The sequence below is a fragment of the Haliotis asinina genome, chromosome 15 (assembly GCF_037392515.1).
Source record: "Haliotis asinina isolate JCU_RB_2024 chromosome 15, JCU_Hal_asi_v2, whole genome shotgun sequence".
In the NCBI taxonomy this organism is placed as follows: domain Eukaryota; kingdom Metazoa; phylum Mollusca; class Gastropoda; order Lepetellida; family Haliotidae; genus Haliotis; species Haliotis asinina.
Window position 1 is genome coordinate 15,702,576 of NC_090294.1, and position 23,438 is coordinate 15,726,013.

At 42.6% G+C, this 23,438-nt stretch overlaps 1 protein-coding gene and 1 long non-coding RNA gene across 7 annotated transcripts in view; one reads left to right on the top strand and one right to left on the bottom strand.

The window, feature by feature from the left end:
• Nucleotides 1–22,730, top strand: part of LOC137265794 (matrix metallopeptidase-21-like) — a 105,758-nt gene extending 83,028 nt beyond the window's left edge. For all 6 annotated transcript variants that reach the window (XM_067801255.1, XM_067801253.1, XM_067801256.1 and 3 more), the window contains exons 3-7: nt 6,163–6,991; nt 15,445–15,741; nt 16,413–16,667; nt 17,317–17,492; nt 19,330–22,730. In XM_067801255.1, the coding sequence (XP_067657356.1) occupies nt 6,163–6,991; nt 15,445–15,741; nt 16,413–16,667; nt 17,317–17,492; nt 19,330–19,620 (1,848 nt within the window). In that variant the 3' untranslated portion in view covers nt 19,621–22,730. The remainder of the gene's footprint in view (nt 1–6,162; nt 6,992–15,444; nt 15,742–16,412; nt 16,668–17,316; nt 17,493–19,329) is intronic.
• Nucleotides 8,412–14,186, bottom strand: LOC137265796 (uncharacterized). The gene is made up of 3 exons (XR_010954942.1): nt 13,723–14,186; nt 13,225–13,321; nt 8,412–9,609 (listed from the first exon to the last, which is right to left on the bottom strand). It is a non-coding gene; the product is annotated as an uncharacterized lncRNA (long non-coding RNA).
• Nucleotides 22,731–23,438: the final 708 nt, after the last annotated feature.

Sequence of the window (23,438 nt, forward strand, 5' to 3'; positions counted from 1 at the left end):
ACCATCATTACCACTGCTTGGAAGATGTGTTTTCATAAAGCTTGGCGGTGGCAGTATATCCGGTTTGGCGGGGTTTTTTTTCGTGGAATTATATAGAAATGTAATCCGTTCTGGCAAATCATGGTGGTATAGCCAGTTTTGCCGGTATACCAAGGGACGGTATATCCAGGTGTGTATGTATCACACATGGATATCTAGGATATGAAGATGTGTGGGCATATGCTGTAATTGTTGTTACATACATTTTGAACCAAATGTACGCGTGCTGTTCGGTACCGGGACATATTAAGGACGACCTCCCCATTTAGCGTGCGTATCTGACGGAGGACATATGTCGAGGAAGTAATACTGCTGAGGAAGAGGCATCTCCAATATTACCCTGCAAATAAACAGCTTGATTGACTTAGTGTACTTTGCCTAAATGTGGCTTCCTAGAGTGATCGGCTTGTTTACAGAACATGCTGTCCGATAGACCCAAGTCGCTCGAGGCATGTTTTCCACATTAATAGCGCATGGTGTCCAGTGCACCCAATGAAACCGGTTTGATCCGTACAATGTAAACTGATAAAGTGCAAAAAGCTAACACTTGTGTGAACTGACACCCCCAGCCCAACCCACACCCCTCCCCATTCTCTGTGTTCGTCTGAAACATACACGCTGCAGTATTCAAGTAGTCTTGTCTGTTGGGAGGCAAAGCGTTAACGTTTGCCGTGTGAGGAGCTTGGGGATTGTTTGTATTGCAAATTAATGGAGCGAGGCAGCGCTTCAAACACGCGTTATCCGGAGTAGGGTTTCTCTTCCTACCTCTTCAGCGAATGTAAGAAAAACGTGATCCTCCAAACTGCGTATAATGTACTATCTGTTCATGTGAGGGAACACATGCTCCAAGCACCAGGAGCACCATCAAGCGTAAGTCATATTACAAGTTCAGCCGATTCACCGCCATTGCAGAAAGCGCGCACGCACTCACGCACACGCACGCATACACACAGAGAGCGAGACAGGAGAGGGGGTTAGCCGTGTGTGTGTGTTTGAGAGAGAGAGAGAGAGAGAGAGAGACTCTGTATATGTGTGTTAGCCCAAGCTGTTTCAGGATCAGCACAGTACACGAGCGCCGCGAACTGTCTGTGTCACTTCCTCCTCTTTGAGTTTACAATCTGTACATGCTGGGGTGGGAGGCAAATCACGAATTTCACACAATTCTACAATACATTCATGAACAGAACTAACCTGCGAGTTTGTATGCAGATTTCTACTGACTCTGTATAGCTCTGGATGGGAGGTCCCTGTTGTTGTTATTGCAGATCCCAGTTGTGTATCAACAGGTTGCTGACCTGTAGTTGCCTTGTGGTTAAAACATTTACTCACCTCACATATACCCTGGTTTGACTCCTGACATAGGTGCAGTGTGTGTGGCCCAATCTTGGATTCCCTATCGTCTTTGTGTTTGAATCGTGTTACAAGCATAGTAAAAGCAGAGTTTTACTGTGTTACGTGTAAAAAATACATCCCAGCGCTGCATGCTGGTCATTTGTATGAACATATGAAGATCGCGGTGTTCACTATAGGGCGATATGAAGATCATGGTGTTCATTGTACAAGGGAATATGAAGATCATAGGGATCACCGTATAGGGGAATGTGAAGGTCACAGGGTCATCTTACAGGGGAATATGAAGATCATGGGAATATGAAGATCATAGGAATCATCGTGCAGGGGAATATGAAGATCATGGCGTTTATCGTACGGGGGTTTTCAAACTGTAGTCAAATACATGTACTTATATCATGGGAATTGTGATTGTCAACTTTTCAAAAGCTTAGGTACTAACCGTAGACGGGGTGACAGTATACACGTTAATATTGTAAGCGAAAATGAAGAGGGTCGGGTTTTATACCAGACGTAATATGGACAACTTTCAGGTTAAGACTGTCACTGAATGTATGCAGAGCATGGGCGTTTGACTGAGTATAATTAACAACTTTTAGGATTCAAAACTGTTGTTAGCTGATCCTGAGACATGGAAGGGACACAATACTCAGGCATGATGAGACAACCGCACCACCCATTGTTTGAGCTATCTAACGTTGATTTGTCCTTGTGGACAGGATTTTGGAAGTCTTGTGTGTGATTGTTTATCTAACCCTTTGAGAGTTGAAGTGAGGCGATGGTGTAGCTTTGTGGTCAAAGCCTTCGCTCGTCACGCTGAAGACCCGGGTTCGATTTCCCGCATGAGTACAATGAGTGAAGCCCATTTCTGGTATCCCCCACCGAGATTTCCCTGGAATGTTGCGAAAAGAGGCGTAAAAATATGCTCACTCACTAGAGTTGAAGTTTGACGCCAGTTTGGAAGCACCTCGCTTTTATCAAGTCAGTTAAGTAAAAGCAACCCACTGAAGCAGTCTGTAGACGACTACCAGTTTGGTCAGGTGCACGAGAACAGAACCAGTTTTGAGAATGGTTTGACAATGAAACCCGCAGATAAAAATATCTCGATTGAAAGAACATCGGCTCCGGTCGCATTACGGAAGGAATATTGCTAACACAACAACGACTTGTTATTTGAAGATTGCAACAAAGAATGACTGTCCACATTTTTCTGTCAGGAACACCCTTTTGTTTGGGTTACAAGATTTTCTTCTGTCGACACAAGCAACATAAACACTCACCAGTTTCTACACATTACCACTTCAGTAGGTTTTTCATTCTCATCCTCGCATAAAAGCGGCGCGCGTATGACGCAACCACAAAATTTATGATTGCCAAAAATCTACTAAGAACATTAGTTAAGTTGTTTTTTCGGTTTGTAACACCGTTTCCTTGCCACGAAAATGAGCGTGATCCTTGCTACGCCAAAGAATGTGCATATTTTACCGTTTTACTGGCTGTTTCCCCTTCCCATCATGCTTCATTAGGAGGCATTTTAATCTATTTTCGACATAAGGTTAATAGATCTGCTATTTAAAACTACATGATCATAACATGCAGCGCAACGTGTTCCTGGCTCTTAGATATATATTATGTCGCGCTAGGCGCGCTGGTGGCCAACAATGGCGACTTCACTCGAATGGCACGAGTGTGATGGAAAGAACAGCTGCTGATCGCGTTCCATGCTTGATATATACTGTGTCCTTGAACCTGGATCACCAGAACCATCATCTTAAAGGTCACATCCTTGCCTCCACAGATGCTGCTTTGATATCTGGAGGAAATAGTAGCGTCCTGTTGTGGCCTGTTGTGTAGTTGTTCAGACGAATTTGTGCATGTAACGAATTAGTGTGAGTTTCGCTTTATGCCTTTGTACTTCTGCAGTCACAGTGTGTTAAAACTACGAGACTCGAACATGGTTCTAGAACGGGAAGAGCGAACACATTAACCGTTTGACCACCCATTTCTGATGGTCTATCTTTCTGTGGTGCTAAATGTTAGTGGATGTGAGAGTGAACTAGCAAATAACACCTTAACTCATAAGATGTAGACAACCTTAAAAATATCTCGAATTGCTTGTAATAAACCCGATTTAAAATAGATGATTATACTCATGATAAAATAGTTTTGTATTTGGGGTTGTATGATGACATTTCGACATGTTCTCACCACCTTTCGACGAAGTCCATATTAGAGCAGGTATTTGGAAATTTTGTTATGCATTACGAAATATGTTTTTGAGGGAATGTGCGACTGACCATAGGGCCATACTGGTATACGGAAACACCTCCTAGAAGCTCTCCTTGACTTGCACTAGAAATATCAACATAGTGTGACGTGTTTACGACCGATAATATCTACGCACCACAAATAGTTTGTTCAATTCATTCAGTGTTATTTCAATTGAGCAAGTCAAGTGCTCGCTCGTACGTTCCATTCATTAATTCATTCATTGACTAGTGTCAAGAGCTTTCGAGTGCCACCTCCGCTCCAGTCGACCTGATTGGGCTTCCAAACCGGAAGTCGCCTTCAGTAATTGCCCGGTGACTTCTGGGAGTGACGGTTTGGGAGTGACAGCAGGGTAGCGGGCGGACTTCCTCGCCCAGCGTCAACATCATCCGTCCACAGCTTGCTGCATGCCGACAACCTCTTATTATTGCGGTTACGTGTTTTTCCGTAGCTAATTGCCCTCGTGAGCTTGCGCTCAACACGGAATGGAGAATATACGCGACCAGTGTTGAATGTTTTGAATGATTACTGTGCCGTTCAAAATGGGAGGTGAAAAATATGCAACGCTTTCCATAACCACAAAATCCTATGCTAAAACAGTCCATTGTTCGAATCTGTGTTTTTGAATCGCTACCACACTGTGATGACAGCGGGTGTCCGGGAAGCGTTACCTGTCCCACCGTATCTTGCTCATACACGGCACTACGTTATGGCATGTCGCCTTGGGTATATTTTTAACAGGACAAATGCTAACAAGCACTAACATACTTAAGACCAGGTTTCACATGCCTTTACGTGATGCAAATCCAGCAATATCAAAGCGGGGAACACCAGAATTGGGGTTTACACATTGTACCTAAGCGAGAAATCGAACATGGGTCTTTGGTGTGACGAGCGAACGCGTTAAGCACAATGCTACCCACCGCCCCTCACGAGTACTTAGTGCAAAGCGACATCAGAGACAAGATTCTAAATGTGCGTGAGTGTGGGTTAACGCCACTTTCAGAATTCCAACAATGCCACGACAGGAGTACCAGCAGCCCGTGTACCCACGTGGGGAATCGAACCTGGTATTTCCTCATGCGAACGCTTCAACCGCTATGCTACCCTAAATAGCCACTAAACGAATGTGTCTCGATGTCGACTGTATCCATATGCTCTTTCCCAGCGAGTTACTATCCTTTAGAGACTGCACTGATCATGCACACAATAAGATTCTAATCTCAGTGTGTAAGTTGTACTGGTGTTGTGGAGGCCCAGTGCTGATATCTTTCTGTGAACAGCTCTCGTCTGTTAGGTTAATCTTCAGACCATCAGATAACCCACTCCTGTCTTCTGTTGTTTATTGTGAAGGGAAGCTACATCAACTAGACAAAAGGTATAGAGGAAGTGTACAACACAGAAAATAAACACCGGAGCTAAAATTAGGTAGTTGTGATAATTTTGGCGTGATCGAAACTAATGGCAGTGTTGACTAGTGCAGCTTGACTGTAATAAATCGTCAACTCTCACGAACGTGAAAACTGCTTTCGTGATATTAAATTCGATAATGCTATTGGTATATGATACACGTCTGCACATATAGAAAAAGGATAAATATGGCTTGCCCTTTGCGGTTTACTATCTTATATGAGATATGTTGTATTGTAAATAGCATCTATTTAGTCTAGGCTGGTTCACACAGTCAGATATGTATATATGTTCTTATGTTCTAACTACTTGTTTCTGCATATTGTCTTAGTGAAGGGGATAGTGGGTGTGTTGTCTGATTGGTTAACTACCACCGGCTGCCTAGCCTGGCACAATACCAGTGTTATTTTAGTTCCGAGCGTGTATATAAACAGTCTCGCACTGTCCGAGCCATGTACACGATCGAACGAGAAGGAAAACTCTTCACGGAAGTCACCCTGTGTTGCTTCTTTTAATGGTTTTAACAATTTCATTTGTATTTTTGGATATTAATCCTTTTGTGTCCTGTATTGTCGTTTTACCGTTTTGTTGCACTGAAAACTGCTCCTTATTTTTGGCCGGAGCCTCTCGGTTATTTCCGAGAGCAATCATATGGAGATTAGTTCTCAACAGAACGTGAACTAGACTAGCGCCCAGTCTCTGAAAAACATTTTTTTTCAAACACAAAGAACTGCATTTTAATTGTAAAAGAGCCCCAGTAAGATGAGGGAAGTCTAGACTTGCTTTTAGTAAGAAGGAGACTGAAGGGAAGACTGTTAGACACAACCCCACGCCCAAACACGCACGCACTCACGCACGCGCACACACACATTGCCAGCTGACTGTTTCAGAGACATGTTTGTTTGGCGAATTTCATGGTTACTAAACGCTATATACTTTTTTTTACAGACTGTAATTCAAACATCTGTGCTAAAATTACACGCAGTGAGGTGTCCCTGAAGGTGTAACATTAATGAGAAAGTTCCTGTTTAGAACTAATATCTTACGGAATAGTTATGAAATTAATATATATATGTATTTCTATTGTAATTCCAGGCTGTTTTGGACAAGTATGGCTATCTTCGATGCAAGTTAACAAAAACCAACCGAATGCCGATTTTTAAAACCGTCTTTCCATCTATTCATAATCTGAAATTGGAAGAGGAAGGAGGTCGCAGCACATGCAATGAAGAACATGTTGCAAAGGCTCTGAGAGAATATCAGAGAAACTATAACTTACCTGAGACAGGTGAGCTAGATGAGGACACGCGAGTGTTGATGAGCAGCTCCCGTTGCGGGAACAAGGACAAAGAATCGGAATCATCTACTCTGAACACCACAAGTGTGGCTAAAGATAAGAAAGACAGTCCGGGTTCAAACCCGAGAGAGACAAGTGGTAGGCATCGAGGAGGACATCGTGACAGCAATAAGTCTGCCCCTCCTACTCAGAGACTCTGGCGTCGGTCGACCAGTAACTCTCACCTGATGAACGTGTTAGTAGGTAAACCTAATAAATCATCTCTGAAAAGGAGAAGACGTCATGTTCAGGAATACATTGATAAGCTTAAAGAAATAGACCCTAAAATACTTGATCCATTGACTGTGTCAGAGCGAAAGAAACGCTCAGTAATAGTAGAAGCAAAGCACACCGGAGGACCCCTGCCTTTCTGGAAGTCAAGAGATGAGAATGGTCAGATGATCAACAAAGAGGTCATTCGCTGGAGGCTTCTGACCAATGGCTACAGCACTAGGATACCGGTTGAGGACCAAAGGGCGACCATTGATTTAGCTTTCCGAATGTGGAGCGAGGTCATCCCGCCCAAGTTTGTTGAGGACACTGGTGGTGATATACGAGACGTTGATATTGAAATAGCATTTGGTCGAGGTAAGCATTTTGTGGTTTGATTTCTGTGGTAACATCCTTCAGTTGTGCTTTCAGTGGATGCTATGAGGCTAGAGTTCTTAAGTGACCTTCAGTCTTCATTTATTCTTTCTTTGAGCCGGTAGATTCTAATCCACTGAAGTTTCTGATTACCGTGTCACAGTACTATATGCAGGATCGATTCATGTCTTATTTATAAACGTCCATGCTGCTTCAACGTGGTGAGTGTTTTCTATGGCCCAACACAATTGGTTGGCTTAAGAATTGGATAAGGACTGTTTTACGCCACCTTTACGGTAACAACAGTCATATCACGGTTTGTCACGCTACAAATGGGGAGTGAGTGAGTGAGTTTAGTTTTACGCCGCTTTTTAGCAATATTCCAGCAATATCACGGCAGGGGACACCAGAAAATGGACTTCACACATTGTACCCGTGTGGGGAATCGAACCCGGGTCTTCGGCGTGAAGGGCGAACGCTTAAACCATTAGGCCACCCACCGCCCCCGCTACAAATGGGCTCAATGCAGCGTTTGTATGTGAGGAGTCGAAAACGGGCATTTGTTTTGAAGAACTAACGCTTAAGCCATTGTGCTACCACACCGACCGCTCGATAAATTACCAAGGGATGACTGCTCTCAATAGAACTCTGCGAAAATATTTCCTCTCTGCGATAACCTGACCCATTTGTTGTTATCTAAGACATGAGTGAATATTTGGTGAAGGGTTGTGTCCCTTAATCTCGAAAGGATCAACTAATCGTTGGTTCGAATCCAGTACCGGTCCTAGTAGGATCCACTGTCAGTAACTTGACACATCAGACCCGTGGAACAGGTGGTTGCTCTTCACTTCATCATTCACTGGTTGCTACCAATATTAATATAAGCACCAATTACATCTTGTGGGTTGCTATCATGTCACTGATAATGTTCAATAAGGACCAAGTAGTCATTCTCTACAGTGTCATTCTGTGGCAGTTCAGGAGAGGGTTCGCTTGCCACGCACGAGGCTTGGGTTCGATTCCCACCTGGGTTCAATATGTAGAGCTCATTTCAGCACTCCCCTCGCCGTGATTTTGCTGGAATATTGCGAAAAGTGACGTAAAAATATTGTTAGAAGTGTCGTACATCACTCACTCACTCACTCACTACTAAGGACCATGAGGCGGTGGGGAAGCCCAGTGGTTAAAGTGTTCGCTTGTCCACGCTGACAACCGAGTTCCGACCACTTCTTGCGTACAGTATTTCTCACATTGTCTTTTAAGGTATTCCCTGTAGTGTTATTTGTAGAATAGTTTTCTTGAGCATTTTTAAAGCGGCGTAAAACTAGACCCACTCGTCATTCTAATTTGCTTCGACAGGGGTAAAAAATGTATGACAAATGTAGAAAATCGAGATTTATTGTTTACCAGCATCATCGTATATTTTTTATTTTACATTTGTAACGAAATAGTCAGTTGATACAACACTAAGTGAAAGCGAGGCAATGATGAATCATGGCGCATTTCCATACAAATCCCCCGAGATCTCATCACTGCGCGTGTATAATATGACAAGAGTCAAGAGCTTACTGACGCTCATTCCGACAGCAAGTCAATACCAACCGATCAACCTAAACCCAGCCGATGAAGCTCGTCTCTTGCAATATCATGTAGACGCTATCATAGGGTTAGACATCAACCGCCTTGTTTATGGAGGATTGCTGTTATCTAATCGACTTAATGTCGGAATGATTTATCTGTGGTGTTATTCCTAAGACTTAAAATGAGGATTTTTCACTGGTATAATTATAGGCTCATACCATGCTGTCACATAAGCTCTATTTTTAAGACATCATTTGTCATGCGCATTCTGGTTATTACTGCATTAAGAGTGAGGTATTCATGATATTCATCATTTTAAACTAGTCTGAAGAGTGAGTAAGAGGCTTCTCTATGGAAACGGGCGGTTCACTTTAAGGGCGAAATCCACACAATTATCACTTATGACTCACGTGATTTCCGACGCTCTCCTGTGATGGCACGTGCTGCGTCATGAGCGGCACTTATACGATGGTCACACGGGAACATACGCCAACTTCGTTCTAACACAACATGCATGGAAAGCGATGGATGAAATGCACACTATAAATTATACTGTAGTATTTCATTTATTTGAATTCCAAGTGGTATTTTCTTCTTCTACCGGTTTACCGACGTAAGTTATAAGTAGATGAGACCAGTTGAACTGCCTTAACTGTGTTGTATTTAAATCTGAATATAGTAATGAAGAATTCAGATGATTACTTCATCTTTCCCACTGACCCTTCTTTGCGATCAAGGGCGGTTGAGTAGCCTAGTGGTTAAAGCGTACGTCACGCTAAAGATCAGGGTTTGATTTCCTACATGTGTGAAGCCCATTTCAGGTGACCCCCGCCATGATATTGTTTGAATATTGCTAAAAGCAGCGCAAAACCAAACTGACACACGTGCACTCTCTAATGGCGAGCAGTGTGTCTCCAGTCGCTGGTGTCATTTCACAACTTATGTAGTAAAGTCGAGGGTGCGTCTTCAACTTCGATTTCAAAGGACGTCATGCTGTTCCTGCTCAAAGCTTGGTTGCAACATCCATGGCTTCAGTAAAGCTGAAAAAGAATTATGGTAGGCATGCGAACGGCATTTCAGAATTTGACGCATGAGTAACAAATATGATTTTCAATACAATTCCTTATTTTGCATCGCACGTGTGCCCGTGTTTTCAGGTAAACAATTGACTTGACTATGCATGTGTTTATTGCATGAACGTTTGTCCGAGTTAGAGATATGTATATTCAGTTTGACTGACAATTCGCGACATTCGAGGTGGCATAAGACAATCACATCATCTCAGTTTGACAATAGTGCAGGAGATATAACCAGTATTGTCAACATACCACAATGTCTACAGGAGAAGCGTGGACTTGTCAACATGCTGTACACAACGGTGGAATATTCCAAACACTATGTATCAGGAAGGGAATATAACTAATACATATGCTACACGAATTGTAAGGAACGATAATATTACCGACATGGCATGGCATAACTTCCTTCAGGCAATTGTTATAAACAGAATTTTACAAAATAGTCCATCCTGTTTAAATCAACTGTTTACACATGAACTAATGCCTTTAAAACAAATTCGTAAAATGTTCATATTTGAAAAACGTATTGTCATTAGTCAAATAAGTGAAAGAATCAGTGAAAATTGGTGAATTCTTAGCAAGACTTTATACCCTAACGCAGCCCTTTCCATGCACTATATTAGCACATGGTTTTCAGGAATTTGATGCATGGCATCCATAAAGGTTGCATTTGGTTCCCCTTAGTTATTTGAGAAATCAATCTCCGATGTAACCATATATATAACATATCATGGGTGTTTTAAGTGAATCTAAACTTTCGTATAATTTTGACAGTGACAAATGATTGAAAAGGAGCCCCAATGGAAAGAAAGATTCAGGACCTGAACCTTGTGAAATCTAGACATCATTTCGGGCTTTGGCATTGCAGGAAGAGCTAGGGAGTTGGGAGAGTAATGAAAATCGGGGTCAGACTAGAGGCAAGACTAGAGACAGACTAGACTACACCGTGCATATTCTAAGCGTGTGATATCCTCTTAATCAGAACCAGATGTTAATGATGCAAGGAATGAGGCTCGTAGTTACTACATCCCCTTGCCTGACCCCCTCTTGGCTGTTCATCTTCCGTGCAGCTTCTTGCAACGAATAACGCATGTATCAGGTATCCTACACCAGTCATCGTGTGACTCGGTTGTAGTGTAGACATGTACTGTTATATGTAGATCAACATATAAGAAATCGAATTCCATGAACGTTTTTGGCAGTTCTGGGGTTCCTGTGTCTTTTTAGGATACTTAGGTCTTCATGTGGGATTTGTTTCGTCATAGGGTAACAATGTATTATAGTGGGATTTGTTTCGTCACAGGGTAACAATGCATTCGTGCGGAATATTTTCGTTATAGGGTTTCAGTGTCTTCATGTGGGATTTGTTTTGTCATAATGTAACAATTCACGTCTCTTGTGTTTCTGTTTCCGTTTCTGTTAAGTGTTTCTGTCTAATGGTACCAAAATGTCTCTTCTAGGATGCATGTCGTCTGAGGGTAACAAAGTATTCGTTTGGGATTACTATTTCCTTTAAGGATAACAATTTGTTTCCCTGGGTTATCTCTTTCCTCAAGTGGCAACCTTTCATTTTCGTCTAAACAGTATATTCGCCTTGGGCTCGTGTTTCGTCTAATGATCAGGTCTATTCTCCTACTTTCTGTTTCGTTTTAAGATTACTTGTTTATTTTCTGTTTCACATAGCAAGAATATATCGTTTTGATACAGATTTTATACTGCCTTTCAAATTCCTTGAACTTTCTATAAGTCACTGTTACTCTTTGAAATCCCGTTGGCCATGAATTTGCTTCTAGGTCTGTTTGCATTACACCTCCGTGAAAGGCCTGAGTTTCGAGATTAGCATCACCTCGGACGTCCCTCTCTCATGAAGCATCTGGAGTCCTCTCGAAGAGAATTTTACCCATGAAGATCCAAGTTAGAACTGGTCTTCAGTAACTCATGCTTGACGTAAGAGGCGAATAACGGAATAGAGTTATTCAGGCTCGCTGACGTAGTTGACACATGTCATCGTATCTCATTTGCATCGACCGGTACTTATCACTGGATTGTCTGGTCCAGACTGACTTATTTACAGACAACCGCCATTTAGATGGGATATTGCTCAGTACGGATTTCCGCAACAATCAAATCAACGAAATGTCGAACTAAATTCACCTATTCACTGTGAATGTACAACATCTGGTATTGTTTAATTTAATTATACGACATACCATACAACTGATACCACTCCATGCAAGGACAAGGCTTCTGTTCTGTCCTTGAAGGCATAATGTTGTCTGTAGCACCGTGCCTGCAAGCACTTACTGCTAGGTGATTTATGTTGCCCCGTTTGACTCTGGTGCATTCTGGTTATTACTGCATTAAGAGTGGGGTATTCACGATATTCATCATTTTAAAACTAGTCTGAAGAGTAAGAGACTTCTCTATGGAAATGGGCGGTTCACTTTAAAGGCGAAATCCACACAATTATCATTCGGTACGTCCCTATCCACCAAAATACCCTTTTGAGTTTCCCAAAATATACCCCGTAAAAATAACATTGGTGAGGTCTAGCTATCACTGTCGTTGCTCTTGCAATGTATCATCCACCAATTGCTAAAATAAATCAGAAAAAAACAACACTACAAATAGGCTTGACAAGACTGACGTTGTGTTAAGGCACCAACAGAGAACATAGAAATTATCCTACTGCCAGTTTGGTACCTTTACTTGGGAGAAAGAGTTATTTATGACCTGTCGTTTCTGAATCTGGTAGCTTGAAGTTCTTTTTGATGTGAACAGTATAAGCAACAAAGCGTTCTACACGTGAGGCCTGTAGCGATTGTGTTCATTAGTCATGCAGGTCTTCAACAAACGATGTAAAGGAGCAGTTGGCAACATTTGTGCTGTATGGGGAACCAAACTAAAAGAGCCCGGATGTAAATTTAGCAACGGGCAAATGACTGAATTGCCTTTCCGTAGCTACGAGAGTGAAGTTGTATTCTCATCCCCTGACTCAGTTCTTTGAAGTCTTTCCTGCACCAGAACAAAAGTCTTACTGTTAAGGAGTCAAGTTTCTACTAATTCTCGCAAAGCCCGCGTACCAAACCTTTCGCTGAAAGCTGCCGCTTTGAAGAGTTTGGTTGTCTTTATTAAGATGGTATATTGTGCCGGTGCCAAACTAACTGGTTCTTGAAATACCGTTGGTTTATTTGGTCGAAGACTGAGCGGTGGAGCACTAGGGGTACCCCTGCTACGTTCGTTGGAGAGCTGAGTGTCTTGTGAGCGCGGTTATCAGTCTACAAGTGTTACACTGTGGAACGGAGCTTGTTAAAGTGCTGTAATTGGTCCCGTGGTATCCCCGGACATCGCGTCGTTATAGCTACAAGGTGGCGCTAAAAGAACGTGCTTCCCCTAGATTTATGTTAGTTGTTATTCTGTGTACGCATTTTGAAGAAGCCAAATTCGACTTGAATTTCACGGGAAAAAAAATCCCCTAAAAACAAGCAGATATTAAAAAACCGAGAGCTGAACAAATAACTTGAACTTTTACAGCGTTGACGTGTTTACAGAGATAATTTAAAACTTTAATCTCACCTTGCCGGAATGTAGGTCAGGTTTGAGGTTGGTATAAACACAATACACGGGAAGCTGACTTTGCTGACTTTGTTTTACAAAACTTGCAGGTTGTTGGCTGAAAAACAAAACAAATGCTTGGCATCACATTTGAGAGAAAAACCGTTGAAAAACCATCATCCCATTTTAAGGTGCATCTCGGACATAAGATTGAGGCACAGAAATTTAAAGGTGCTCATAAAATGTAAGTGGGCATGATATGAATCCTTGGCCTTCATTGTCGTATAAAACTGAACCACTTTCACATAGACAGTGGCTCAGTTTAGCTCGGCCAAATTGCTGGAATGTTGCTGACTGCGACGTAAAACTAAACACACACACACACACACACACACACATACATACGTACGTACGTACGTACATACGCACACATACATACATACATACATACATACATACATACATACATACATACATACATACATACATACATACATACATACATACATACATACATACGGGTCGGGTGGGAAACCTCGTCGACTTGGTTGACACCTGTTATTGTATCCAGCTTGCGTATATCGATCCTGGTGCTGTTGATCACTGGAGTGTCAGGTGCAAACTCGATTATTTACAGTTCACCGTCATACAGCTTGAATATTGCTGAGTGCCGCGTTAAACAAACAACCTAGCAGATACCTGTATCTGAAACTGTTGGCTTACTTGTACGTGTCTAATCTTCCTTGAAGACAAGCAGCCAATACAGGGTGATGAGAATATAAAAATAACCCCCAAAACCCAATTTAACCAAAACGTTCTTGACGTGTTTATAAACTTTGATGAAGATATTTGACTGATTTTGTGGTTTGCAATCTGGCTTTTCCCAAGGTATGCGATATCCGACTTCAACGGACGCAATGTTCTTCATCAAGGAATCCTTGTGTCAGAACAGGCTGGTTACTTTCATTTGTAATTGGTCTAAAGCCGCTCTGCTGTTTCTCTGTTTGTCGGTGAGTGTATCCGTGATGGAAGATCAGAACATGCGCTGTAAGAATGTGTCCTCTTGAATAGCGTTCATCCATGTTAATTCACAAGGATATTTATACATACCTGAATCCAGCGTTCCTGATACATTTACGAAGGGCATGTAACCCACGGCACTTTTATTGTCTCAACACTTGACGGGTGTTGCCTCAAGGCTTACTCCAGACTGTCATCGCTGCACTTGCTGAACATCATCGTTGGCATTCTGTAGACTGTCACGGTGGAGCTTGATTGCAAACAGTGATCCCCAGCTAAATGATACGGGGCTGCGTTGAGGTTTTGTTAGAATTTGACAGCCGCCTGGAATTTTTTTATTGGAGTATGGTGCATGTTTTTCTGTTTTCTACATTACCAGACCATCATATCAGCCTTCGTTTCAAATCCATCCGCATTTAATAATGGCGAAGTCTGTCTAAGGTCAAGGCCGTCTTTGCGGTTAGTGTGCAACATGCTTGTATCACTCTTTGACTTTTCTAGTTGCTTTTAAGACTTTGTTCGTTGTTGGATTTTCAGAAGAGTAAGGTGGAAATGTGTTGAAGTAAGGTCTGGCTCGAGTCTGGAACTATCAATCAATCAAACTTTATTTCTGTACAAAGGCCATCGGGCCCATATACATACGGTTTCAACATACAACACAAATTACATATATGCATAAAACTAAATAGCAGATCTGGGTTTAGGGAGAATGGCGGGGCTTCTTCTGATCTTGTAAGAACCCTATTTTTGTCTCAAGACTTATCGTAGATTGTCCTTGTCTTGGAGATACTGCAAACTACATGTAATTTTTTCATAAGATAATAAACTACACATGCTGCCGTTCAGAAACATTGACAGTGGAACTGTTGTCCATCTTTTGTATACTCTCGTCAACTCGAGATTCCATGACACATTGAACATTTAAACTATAGCACTGTCAAATCTGACGGTCATATAAACCCCCACCCGATGTAGTTACTCTCCCCTGTTGTGAATACGGCTTGTCATGAGAATGGACGAAAATCGGAATCGGATGAATCCGTCAGAAGGTCCTTATAACACCCCTGAGATGGCACGAACATTCTTGTTTTTGGCCTTAAAAGACTTGACTCTGTGGAAGTACTAACGCAACCTACTGCCTGGTAAAAAGCTGTTCCAAGGTACATTTTGTTCAACATGTTTATACAAAATATTATGTCATCCCTTCTTCTGTATCCACAGGTAACCATCAAAATTGCCCTCATAAATTCGACGGCAGTGGGGGCGAAATTGCCCATTCCTGGAAAGCTGGCAACATGCACTTCGACGACGAGGAGAACTTTAAGTCTATCCGGTCGTACAGCCCTGAAGGGATTTACCTTCTACGAGTGGCGGTACACGAGATCGGACATGTGCTGGGTCTTGCTCACCGGAACAAGTCGTATTCCATTATGTATGCTATCTACCACGGCTTCGAGATGCAGCAGCCGGAGTTTGAACTTGGCTGGGAGGACCGGAAGGCCATTCAAAAGATATACGGTAAGGCTTCTATTGAGCAGATTCTGGGCCTCCTTTCACAAAACACTAAGGCGATCGTAAGTCACTAAGATAATCTTAGTACAGAATTCAAGAATGGGAGTTAAGGTTAACCTTAGCAACATAGGTTGCTTTGTGAAAGGAGACCCAAGTCAAAAAATGTTAAAAAATATCATTCCCGCTCAAAAACCGTGGGTCATGTACTCTTTTGAAGGAAAGGGCCTTGAGTGTTTACCGGAAGTTGCAGTTACCCTCTGATCTCCTGACATCGACTGTTAGCTCATTCAGTTCAGATTCTGTTTCCACACGAGACCAATTAAATATTTTGCTAAGTTTATCAGTATTTAATATATTTATGTGTATCTAATATACGCTGGATGTTTGGGAAAGACTGTTAAATGTTAGTTCGAAATGACCGACTGAAATGTGGAGTGGATGGGTATGGTGTTTATTACCTGTTGTTCATGCCATCCACCATTCGATTTCTTAGTCTTGACTCAAGTGTTTTCAAAGATATTTGACTGCTACATGACGTAAAACAACATTCACTATATTGCCGGGTATATGACAGGACAATTGAACTCTTCCGGTGTCCCCGCCGGATTATTGCTGTAAGCAGTGTAAAACCATACTCACTCACTCAGTCCCCAATGGTCTTATGTTTTGTTTTCCAGGCGTGTGCAAAGGACACTTCGATACCTTGTTCGACTGGGTGAGGAAACGTCCCGACAACCAGTTCATCTACAACACGTACTTCTTCCGCCAGAACAGGTACTGGATGTACGAAAACCATGCCAACAGAACGCGGTACGGCGACCCCCTGTACATCGCCCGGGAGTGGGACGGTGTCCCCGACGGAATCGACGCCTACATCCATGTCTGGTACTTCACCGAAACCACCATGGCTAATGAAGCGTACTTCTTTAAAGGTTAGACTATAGACCTTGACACTGATTTAGTAGCGGTGGAAAAGCACAGGGAGGTATCTCCGGGGATAATGGTAGTGTTGGTGCTTTCAGGCGGGAAAGTAGCCTAGAAAGTGAGGAGGTAGGTAAAGAAATGATGATTCTCTTGCGTTAGGGTGGGGAGTTAGCTCAGTGGGTAGTGGGTTCGCTTGTTGCAATCAGTCACTGCTTTTGGAGTAGTGAGTTAGCTTTGAGTTTTGTCGGGAGGGAAGGTGGCACAGTGGGTAGAGGCGTTACTAGTTGCAGTATATTTCTGCACTCAGGCTGGGATGGTATATATATTCTACAATGCCACTTCTCTATAGGATTATGACCTGTATAATCCTTGAGGTTGTTGATTAATTATGAAACTGTTTTGAAAGTAGAAAGAATAATAAATAAAACTGAGTCACTGTTTACAAGCTTTCAGGTGCTATGAAACCAATACAGAAAACATCAATATATACTGAACCACAAAAGAAACGAAACTCTGCTTTTTGTCAAGGTTTTAAATCGAAGATATAACGTGAACGTTTACTTTTATGTGGTTCATTTGTTTTGCTGTTCAGTGCAGCAAACAATGTCACCAGCATAACAGACCCTTTGTACTCTATATACATACGGAATGTTCCAGGGGAGAATTTCTACCGGTATGACAACGACAACGACAAGGTATTTGATGGTTACCCCATGAAGATATCGGAAGGGTTTCCGGCAAAGGAGGGGTCGGAAGACCGTATCCCTGACAACCTGGATGCCGTGTTCTTTGACTTGAGAGACAAGAATATCTACTTCTTCAAAGATGAATATGTAAGTGGTCACGTATTAACTCAATTCTTATAATTGTAGACTGGGATACAGTAGTTGAGTATATTAGTCCATTCGGTTATAATGAGAATGTGAATAGTATCTAACACAATAGCTTTGCCAATAGACCATCAACTGTCAGCCCTTGCAGGCTGTGATGAACAGGTGATGGCTGATGGGTGAGTGAGTGAGTTAGGTTTTCCACCGGTTTTAGCTATATTCCAGCACTATCACGCCCTGGACAACAGAAATGGGATTCACACATTGTACCCACCTGTAGAATCGAACCTGGATCTTCAGTATGACGAGCGGACGCTTTAACCGAAAGTTTAGCCACCATCCCAATGTCAAAAGGATCGTGTACTTGTTAACCTCTATCGACTGATAAACAGATGCACGTGATTGGTGTTCATCATTCCCGACTTTGATCAACAATGATTTAGAACTTAGACTAGGGCACGTGTTGATTAATTCCTGATTTTACATGTTCATCATTTTCGAATTTAATCAACAATTAATTAGAACAGTGAACGCTGTCAGGATGCAGTATTCCTGACGTTGATCAACAGTTTATTAGATCATACACTATTGTACTTGTTAACAATTCTCAATTTCGATCAACAATTAATTAGAACATAGACCGGTGTAGATGTTTATCATTTCTGACTTTAATCAACAATTAATTAAAACGTAGACCAGGATGCGTTTTTATCATTCATGACTTTCATCAAGAATTCATTAGAACAGGGTACACGTTCATCATTTCCAATTTTGATCAACAATTAATTAGAACATAGTCCAGGGTACGTGTTCACCATTACCAGACATCCCCAGTTGTGTTCGACCGCTAACGAGAGCTGAGAGCAAAACATTGAATTCGAACGTGCTCCAAAGGTGAGCAGAACTATGAGGTAAAGGGCACGTGTTTGAGGCAACAGGCCATGCTCAGTGGTTTGTAATAAGTAAGAGAGATGCAGGTGTCTGCGATAGAAAGGCAGACTTGAGACTCCCGCACACGAGCCGCAGCTAGGTGTAAATCAGTTGGAACTGCCAGGGTTCAGTCTAGCCTCTCTTCATTCCTCCATAAGGCAACACCGTTGATATGAGTCATAGGTGTAGAGCGTCTGTTTTGGTGCGCTTAAGCGCTTACTGAGATCTAATCACCAAATAATGAGCTGCTGTAATAATGTCTCCTTTTAGAATTCTCGTTTAGACTTTGTTGGTGTCAAAAGCTCGTCGCTTTCGAACACCTCAGGTGTCACTTGTGTTTAAACATTGAAAGATTATTTCATAACACATACAGTGAAATGTCAACGGGGTGCTCTTTTCGGCGCTCTAATTATCTTCGTAGAGACTTGCCATCTTCAGCTTCTGCATGGTACTTGGAGATTTACGCGTACACCATAGCGTTTAGGGGAGAGGAGGTCGGGGAGAGCAGAGTGGAAAAGCTCTTTGTTTATAGACGAACGGCGTCGACAGGCACAAGTTTCAAGCCACGCGTGTATGGCGAAACAAACACACAGAACATCTTGGGTTTCTTTTAGACCACCTATGTGTACGAGCGTAGGTCTTAAGACGTGTTTCTGTTCAAGTATATACCTGTAAAGAAAGTGGTGAAGGAGTGCATGAGTTGATGTATTTCACCTGTGGAGACCAACTGTCTTAAGTCTGCATGCAATCTTTACAGGAACTGACGCCAAAGAACCCTTGGTAGTGTCATTTGAAAACGGTCCATCGTGGATCTGTGGAAGTAGGTTGTGAACTTCTGACTCTGATAATTACTGCTTGTTTTCAACACCTCAATACGTAGCCGGTGACTCACAGGTTCTTGTTATTTCAGGTCTACGTGTATGATCCGAAGGAGCCTGAAGAGACTAGGGGATGTTGTGTGCGGAAGGTGAAAATCGTGGATGAGTATCCCATGAAAGAAGGGGAGAAACCGCTGCCGGCGACTGTGGACGCCGTGTATTATTCCTACAAGGACAAAGCCATGTACTTTTTTAAAGACGAGGAGTTTTGGCAGAATATGAGGTTTCACCCGAGGATCAAACAAACAAAGAATTCGCTGGAATACAGAGGCAAGTGGTACGAAAAGTGGTTCGACATTTGTGACGTCACTGATATGGAGTGAATGACATGATACGCCCACCGTGTGAGGACTTCAATTCGAAATGTCACGTGACCCGTATCATAGATGACGTCAACGGTGACCACGAACACACGTCAGAGGAGCACCTGGTGAAGTCAGGACAGTTCGATAAACGGAGTTCCATTCGAAGCGTCCGTTCACTTCCGAGACGAATCGCTTGTACATACTTGATGTCCAGCACAGATCCCGTCTTGGAAACACTACGCGCGCTTCTTGTGCTGAAGAAAGAGCTAGTTGACATATCAGCGGGCTGATGTCATAAACTGCTCATGTGATATATTTTAACGTTCATCTGATTGGTTGTTAGCGTTGATATGTTGATACTAATGCTTTCACGAGGCCGAGGCTTCGCTAGTGCTCGACAAATACCGCAAAGTTGCATGTAAGGACAACGTATGTTCACGAGGCTGGACTAAGCATCAAAACCAGCCGGACATTGCTTATTTCACTTGGAGTGCGAAGTTCAACACAAAAGGAGCAAGTGGTTTTTTTGTACACGTGATCTTATATGAAGTACTAGTATTTGCCACTTTTATATGATCGAACTGCCAATGTTATATTCAATGTCATATTGTTGCGATATAGCCTTTGGGGCATTATTGACTTGTTAGCATCCAGTAAAGGGCTAGCGTGTCGCGATGTACAAATTGGTCTGTATTTACAAGTACATTCCCCGCTCGCTCTCTCCTTGTTCTTGCTCATGTAGGACAGTTGGAGGTCTGAGATTGACGCCGAAATAGTACGGTTCGGAATGGTGGACGGATGGACGGAAATATGTCAGAGCAGGCTTTGGTCCTTCTTTAGATCTATGAATTACGCAGCTTTCGATCGTTTACTTGGTGGGTCCCTAAGCAGCCTGTAACGTCGGATCGGGCAAGACGTAGGTGGATATGATTGTCTAGGCTGTGCTAGTGACTAGAGCTGTACACAATACAGCAGCAGGCCCTGACCATAGTATACAGATAATCTTCTTTGTGCTGTACAGTAATTGAGTATGTCTAGCATGTACAGCTTATGGTCAAATTCGTCTTTGACCTTGGTGGGCCATGTCTATTGTGAACAATACCTGCCCATAATGATTGCATGATTCATGCTTTCGATTGGTCCTTTCGCTAATTGACAGTAATTGGCCCTGCCCATGGGGGCGCATAGTGGAAGTTCATTGGTTCTGGTCATGGCGAACCATGATTGGATGTTTCCACTGAACATTTTGAATATGGTTCTTAAAATGTCCATTTTGATTAGTCCTGTTCATTGTGCATGTGGATTGGTTCTATTCATTTGCAACATGATTGGTTCTGTTCATCGGGAATAGTGATTGGTTCTGTTCTTCATGCCCAGTGATTGGTCTTGTTCAAATTCACGGTGTTAGGTCCTGTTCGTCAAGCAGAATGATTGCTCCTGTTCATCGTTCACAGGGATTGATCCAGTTCAGCATGAATGCTGTTTGGCCCTGATCAGCATGTAGGGCGATTGGTCCAGTTCATCATAGACGGCGATTGGTCCAGTTCATCATGCACGACGACTGGTTCAGTTCATCGTGCAAGGTGATTGGTCCTGTTCATCATGTACGGTGATTGGTCCTATTCATGGGTAGGAATACTGGTAGTATGGTTCACGAAAGAATCGTTCGTATGTTGAAAAAGCTTTGTCGCAGTCGGCTACTCACAATCTTTGTGTACATTGTTTCACTTGTATTAAGACGTCTATATATATTTTGCATATTGTGTCAGCTGGTCCGATGTTTTTGTTATTCATCCTATAACAATCACCCTTCCTCGTTTATTTCATTCTAACGTTAGTCAAAGATACTTAACATTTCATAAGTACAACATGGTTGAATCAGCGTTGCCTGTTATTTTGCATTGTATTCAGTCATCCTCATGTTACAAGTCTAAACAGCAAGTGTAGCGTCTAGAATGGTTGCTGTGTTGCAGGAATTGCGTTGCTGACATGTAAATATACTAAAACCTATCGCTGTAGTGTACGATAGACGTTTCAGTCAGTATTAGCTCGAAATCATCGCGCACATAAAGCCAAAGATATTGTTGGGAAATGTACAGTGATAGTGTAACACTATGGCGCTGCACGGGGCACAGCTTTAAAAGGAGACGCACGTTATGTACATATCTAGTGCACACATTGGAGAACCCCTCCACTTGCATGGACACATTAAGGCCCTAGTTGACACTCACGCAGCACGTGTGTGCACGTCCCAAGACCCAGCTTTAGTTTTCACTTGACTTTGAGTGCTATGAGATAGCTGGGGCTCCAAGCGTATGAAGATGGCCTTGGTGTGGGCGTCTGATTGAGCACGAGAAATAATTGTAGTAAGTCTTGCATTCACGTGAGGAATCGCCCTAGCGTTCTTGCTCTTCTGCATGTGTACAAGTGACGAAATCTTCAGCGGATCTTCATGCACGTGTACACTGTTTATGTCAAACCCGCCATATGAGCAGGACCATGCCTGCTGAAAACCTACTTATCATAATTTATAAACTGTTATGTTTTTATATTTTAATTTTGTTATGTGTACATTTCGGGATGATATTTATTACAATAGTTCTTGTGAGCATGCGTGCTTGCCACTTTGAAAAGCATGCTTACGAGAAAACTATTTTTGTAGCCATTTCGTCATGAGTTCATTACCGTTCCGATGTGATGTGTTTAGTTGATGTGTCAGCTATGACCTGTTGACTATTTGCCGTCTAATTTATGACCAAACCATTATCCAACCGTCATGTCCACCGCCACCTGGTCTGTGGTGTTCGCATCTGTAAACGTCATGTGATCAGTGTCATACGCATATATGTTCATCACATGAACAGTGTCTTGCGCATATGTGTACGTCACGGGATCAGTGTCATGCGCATATGTGTACATCGCTAGACCAGTGTCATGCGCATCTGTGTACGTCACGTGGTCTGTGTCATGCGCATCTGTGTACGTTACGTGATCTTTGTCACGCGCATCTGTGTACATCACGTGATCAGTGTCATGCGCATAAGTGTACATCACGTGATCAGTGTCATGCGCATTTGTGTACGTCACGACGATCTGTCATTCAAATAAATGTTTGCCTATTCGTACAACCGCTTTGTTTGTTCTTTGTTGCTATATATCTTCCATTGCGATGGCCAACTATCTCCATATAGCTAAAAAATTGCTGAGTACGGCATAAAACTAAACCGTTCCATTACAACTATCCCTACCGCTGCACTACAACAACGACCTCTACTGATCCATTACATTACAACAACCTCTACTGCTGCACTACAACACCTACCACCACTACTGCACTACAACAACGACCTCTACTGCTGCACTACAACACCTACCACCACTACTGCACTACAACAACCTCTACTGCTGCACTACAACACCTACCACCACTACCGCACTACAACAACGACCTCTACTGATCCATTACATTACAACAACCTCTACTGCTGCACTACAACACCTACCACCACTACTGCACTACAACAACGACCTCTACTGCTCCATTACATTACAACAACCTCTACTGCTGCACTACAACACCTACCACCACTACTGCACTACAACAACGACCTCCACTGCTGCACTACAACACCTACCACCACTATTGCACTACAACAACGACCTCTACTGATTCATTACATTACAACAACCTCTACTGCTGCACTACAACACCTACCACCACTGCTGCACTACAACAACGACCTCTACTGCTCCATTGCATTACAACAGCCTCTACTGCTGCACTACAACAGCTACCACCACTACTGCACTACAACAACGACCTCTACTGATTCATT